Source organism: Macadamia integrifolia, chromosome 2 (assembly GCF_013358625.1).
Source record: "Macadamia integrifolia cultivar HAES 741 chromosome 2, SCU_Mint_v3, whole genome shotgun sequence".
Taxonomy (NCBI): domain Eukaryota; kingdom Viridiplantae; phylum Streptophyta; class Magnoliopsida; order Proteales; family Proteaceae; genus Macadamia; species Macadamia integrifolia.
This window is the reverse complement of record NC_056558.1, coordinates 23,416,494-23,422,022: the sequence shown is the minus strand read 5'-3', so window position 1 is coordinate 23,422,022 and position 5,529 is coordinate 23,416,494. Positions and strand designations below refer to the sequence as shown.

General features: G+C 38.4%; 1 protein-coding gene across 3 annotated transcripts in view; it reads left to right on the top strand.

Annotated features, from left to right (window-relative positions):
- Positions 1-3,029, top strand: part of LOC122072302 (mitochondrial outer membrane import complex protein METAXIN) — a 13,549-nt gene extending 10,520 nt beyond the window's left edge. The window contains exons 5-6 of one of the 3 annotated variants that reach the window (XM_042636892.1): positions 1,682-1,843; positions 2,612-3,029. In XM_042636892.1, the coding sequence (XP_042492826.1) occupies positions 1,682-1,843; positions 2,612-2,782 (333 nt within the window). In that variant the 3' untranslated portion in view covers positions 2,783-3,029. Of the gene's footprint in view, positions 1-1,671; positions 1,844-2,611 lie in introns of all 3 variants that reach the window. The other 2 variants (XM_042636891.1, XM_042636893.1) reach the window with 2 other exon arrangements.
- The last annotated feature ends 2,500 nt before the right edge of the window (positions 3,030-5,529 follow it).

Genomic DNA, 5,529 nt, shown 5'->3' with positions numbered 1-5,529 from the left:
GGGGGGTGTGGGGTGGGTTGAGATGCATGTTGACTGGAAAACTCAATCTGTTCACATGCGAACCAGATCCCTGTGTTATTTGGTTGCACCAAGAATTTCAAACCATACCTGTTACCGTGGAGACTACTGGTTTTGTTTTTTTTTTTTTTGGGGGGGGGGTGGGGTGGGGGTGGGGGTGTGGGTGAGATGCATGTTGACTGGATTAACAGATTCTTTCTTCACCATGGGTGAAGGAATTCTCAGTTCCTTAAATCTAGTTATAGTGTTAATACTAGGAGTTTTATTTGAGTCTACTTGTTACATTAGTTTTCTGATTTTACAAGAAAAGGGTTGAGTACTCATGGGAGTCGCTGTATTCTAATTAGATTCTTACTAGGAGTTTTATTGCTATAGAGAGTCAATTTTCTAGGTGTTTTAGGATTTGGTTTATGGTCTAAGTCTAATCTTGTTTTTGGGAAGGGTAGTAATAATGCCGTTAACAATCTTATTTGTGGTGTTGAGGAAATTGAGCCTTAATGTATTGGTATTGGTTTGATTAAGAATCATGGGAGATTTCTCCTACTGTTAATTTCCCAGGGTAGTGGCCTGGTGATATTGCTGGTTTGAATTTCTATGTTTCTATTTCACTTCTTTGATATTACTTCATCATTATTATTATTGCTGTTTCCTTATTTTCTTCATTAATTTCATCTTTCTGAAGTTCTGTTTTGTGCTTTTCTCCGTCCAATTCATTTAGGCCCATTACTTGTAGGCATGATAAGGGACTTATGCTCCCTTTTCGTCTGGATGAAGTGGAGAGGTGCAAAGAGAGTGTTGTGTGACAAGCTCATGCCTTATTAAAGTTAAGAGAAAATTCTACAGGACAGTGATAAGACTAGCTATATGACATATGGGTCGAAATGCTGTGCAGCTAAAAAGAGTAATGTAGACAAGCTGGGCATATCAGAGATGAGGATGTTGAGGAGGATGTGGTAAGAAAAGGAGGGATAGAGTAAGGAACAATTGTATCAGAACCAATTTGAGGGTTGCACCAATCCAGGACAAGCTTCACAAGAACTGTTTGAGGTGGTATGGTCATATCCAACGGAGACCCATGGGACGCACCAGTAAGGAGGAGTGACTAGATTCAAATAGATGGTGCTGAAAAAAGGAAAGGGCAGACCTAAAATGACTATAGGAAAAGTGGTAAGAAAAGATATGCAAAAGCTTGGGCTTAACCCAAGATGACCTCAGATAGAGCTGTTTGGAGGACAAAGACCTATGTAGCCAACCTCTTTTAGGGAAATGTTCCCGAGATGTTGCTCAGACTTTTGTGTTTACCTCTCCTTTTACTTCTTCTACTTCTTCAATTTTCTTTTATTACCTTTTAATGCCTTTTCTTCTATTAATACTTATTATGCTTCTATCGGAGCCACATATCTGACCCCATTTAGTTGGGATAAGGTTATAGTGGTGTGGTGGTTGTTTTGTCTGCATCAGAAAGTCTGTTACTCTACTATAACTTATTTGATTGTGCTTGCTTGTACTGAATTATGTTCTTTTCTTTCCAACCCTCAGCCCGCGGTTTCTTCCAATAAAAGTTGGTTCAGTTCTTGCATTCATATTCCATTTATCGATATATGTAGAATTTTTTTACTTTGTTACTCTTTAATTGTTATTTTTGTGTTATAGGATACTTCAGTATTGCGAAGCAAACTGTTGGGGCATAGCAATCTTATTAGATATATTGAAAAGTTTAAGACGGAGTTCTTGGAAGCTGATTCATTGCCTTCATCTCATCTGCGACAATCTCCGTTTGAGCCTTCATCATCATCAACTCCAAGAAGAGGCCCTTCGAGTTGGAGTAAGATGTTTAATTGCTCTGACTCTTAAAAAATTATTAGAAAATCTATGTTGAAGGGTAGGCTTAGATTAGTCTTCCAAATCCACCCTTGTTCTAGCTATGATTGTAACTAATCTCTTTAATCATGTTAAGGGAAGCAAATTTTAAAATATTGGTTTCTTTGGGCAGTAGTCAAGTCTAGCCTCTGTGCTCCATGAGGGGAAGTTACTGGGATTCTTGTTAACTGAGAAACACTTTAGCTGTCACTTCTAGAACAATGGAGGACTCAATGAAATGCTTCTAGAGTAGACTTGAACATGATTTATCAACCAAAAAGAAGAGTCTCTTCAAAGTTTTTCCCTATTCTTTTTATCCTCTAAATCACATATTAACCGATTGAAATAGGATCCACTATAGTTGCATTGATGCATGGGATTGTCTGAAAATTTTGCATTACTTACAGATTCATTTGGAATATTTAGCTTTGTGTTACTGAGGAAGATGATTTATGAGTATTATGTCAAACCTAGACTGCCCAACCATTACTCGAAAATGGGTCTCCCTCTAGACTCTGCTATCTTCTATTGAAGTATATGGATGTTCGTGTAATTGTTGCCACTCTGAAGAGCTATAAGAAATTTGTGTCCCGTTTCTCTTTTTTTGCTGTAAGATAGTTTTTGTGTTGTTTCTTCCATTCTTATCTACCTTTGATATGTTCCTCCAACTAGTAATATAACCTTATCCTGAATTAAGGCCATACCTCATCATAATCATGGCTTGGTTTATTAGGTTCGAAACCCAGTAGCAAACCCAAGAAGGAGAAGACAGAGGAAGAAAAAACGTTCAGAAGAAGAGCCAAGTACTTCTTGGCAACACAATTGGTTGCTGTCCTTGTTTTCTTATCGCTTATGGGTGGATCTGATGATGCTGAAGTCGAAATGGACGATGATGATGGCTTAAATTACGAAGAGTGAGGTGGTACAATCTTGTGTCTGTTAGTCTCATCGAGGTTGGTGATTCTTTCCTTTGCTACAAGCAAAATGTGTAGCTACCTGGTGATGATGTTGTACTTTCTCCCTCATTTCTTCATTTGATATGTGACGTCATCCCTGGCAAATGTTCACTTTTTTTCATTTTTGTGGTTAAAAATTTTGGTCTGAAACATTTGCATTATAAAATGGATGGATGAGAGATTCCCTTTTTTTTCCCCTTCTCTTCATGTGCTGCTTTGAGACACCAAACAGGTTAAATTTCCACACTCCTGTGGAAATCGTAGCACAATCAAAAACATTACCTGAACTCGATTTTGATCATGTGGAAAAAAACTGATTTTTATTTTGTTATTGTTTATGGGTGTTAGAAGTATTCTAGTTTACGGGTTTACAGTAAGAAATTTTCATGTTGATTGGGATAGGATATGCACATCAGAAAAACAACGCTAATAGAAATATCTCAGATTTTTCTTGACCTTGCAGTCTTTAACTCTTCTTGGTAGTGAAGTTTTAGCCCAAAATAAAGGAGGAAAGTCGCTAAATGATTGGATTTTCCCTTATTAGAAGGAAAGAAGTACCACTATGCTGGGTGATACTTGACATTTCACTATCTTTAATATAAATTGGTATGCTATTGAAATTGCTACAGCTTTGAAGTTTGCATGTTTTAAACACGCACACGCTAATGCATGTTTAAAATTTTCCGCCACTTCGTCTGCTCTTATTGCATGGTGATCTTACCAATGAGAAGCATCCTAATATTCTTCTTATGGCTAGATCCAATCTCTTGGTTCTTGTGAAAAGGAAAAAGAATGGGGAGGGAGGCTTGTTAACCTATTGACGGAAAATCGTAAAGGGCTTCAATGGTACGATCCCTTTGTCATCCTAAAATGAAAAGGGTGATCTCATAGTTCTTGGTCTGTGAAAATTAGACTTTGGATCTTGATGACATGCAAATTAAAGAACAATATTGGGAGGGGTGGTCAGGATAGGCAAATTGTAAATAATGTATGAAAAAGTTAACAGTCACGTATTAGTAAATTTAATAATTGGGTGTGAGAACGTTATCCGATGGTACACGTACACAATAGTGCTCGTGGTTAATGGGAGAGTATGTGTGAATATCTTCAGTGTGGGGTAGTGTAATCTTTTTGCACATATTATCTTGGCATAGGTGCACACCATTGGGTATGTTGCATATTAGTGGGTGTTGTCTTTCTCAATCTTTTTCCCTTTGAAATGACTCTCGCTCCCCCAATTTTGCACCCCTATTGGTGCCACCCACTAATATGTGGCAGGTCGACGGCATGCCCCTCTCTCTCCCTAGGACAATGCATTGTAATTATCTACATGGAAGCCCCATTCACTTCGTTTAATATTGTGGACACAACTTGCTTGTGTGGCTTGCTTGAAGTTGAAAAAGACTTGGAAGGTTTTGAACATGTCTGGTCGTCTTCAATATTTGGAAGACTTTCTCAGAGACCTTTCGAATTGTGTGCCTTGCGAAGACTGATTATAGCACTCTTTATATAAGAATAAGCTACGCTTATGGCCATTTAATGATCCTAAGGCCTGGGCCCACTTTTGGAGCATGGAGTGAGGTCCATTTCATGGATGCGGGATAAATATATGGGCCGTGGGACCCACCTAGTGATTAGGGGTAGAATTGATATTTACGGACTATTTCTTTGTGGTGGGGGTGGGGGAGGAGCCTTTTGGTCTCTTTACAATGCTTATACCAAGTAAAAACTTAATAAAAACTAGGGCCCAAGGGTTCTCAGTTCAATTTTTTTTTATTAATTTTATTTGAAAAGAAAAAAATATAACAAAATAATCTCTTTTTTTTCTTTTTTTTTATATAACAACAAAATAATCATGTCTCTGGTGTACAGTACGATTTAGGCTTAGAGACATCTTTCCCTAAATATTAAGTATAATGTGTTCTAGTGCGTTAGCACATTCTGCTCTCTATCTCTCTCAATTTTCACCTGAAATGACCTTTCTACCCAAGGAGAGAAGCAGAGAGTGGGAGGTACTAAGTCTACTGACACATCCTCCACTCTTGAACAAACTTCACCCCTTAAATCAAACAAACTTCAACCCCGAAAAACTAACCTTGACTCTATTCTAATATAATCTAATGACTAGTATTGAACCGTACAATAAATAGTTAAAGGGAAGTGGTTCTCTCTCTCTCTCTCTCTCTCTCTCTCTCTCTCTCCACCCCAAACAAAGGGTAGAGATGTCTTTTCATAAGAGGAGAAGAGATAGGCTTCTGGGAGTGCTAAGGTAGACCATGCTCAATTGCTCATGGAGAGAATACTGTTACACATATTTATAAAGAGAAAGGCCCATCTGGTTAGCTGGAGGAAAATTAATACACCAAAGTCTGAGGGTGGACTAGGATTCAAAACTTCTGAGACTCAGAACAAAGCCTTAATCTGTAAATTAGGGTGGAGACTTATGACTCAACTGGAATCACTCTGGGCTAGAGTTTTAAGAAGTACATATTTGCCAAACAGGAGTATTTTCCACCCCGCAACCTTTAAAAAGAAGGGCTCTTGGCCCTGGAATAGTATCATGACTATTCTCCCCTTCTTAAAAAAGTGGTGCACTCGTATTATTGGGAATGGCCGTGATACTGACATTGAATGGGACCTGTGGATTCTGGCAACCTCAAAGCCTCTCGGCGAATCACGACACCCCGTCCCTGAG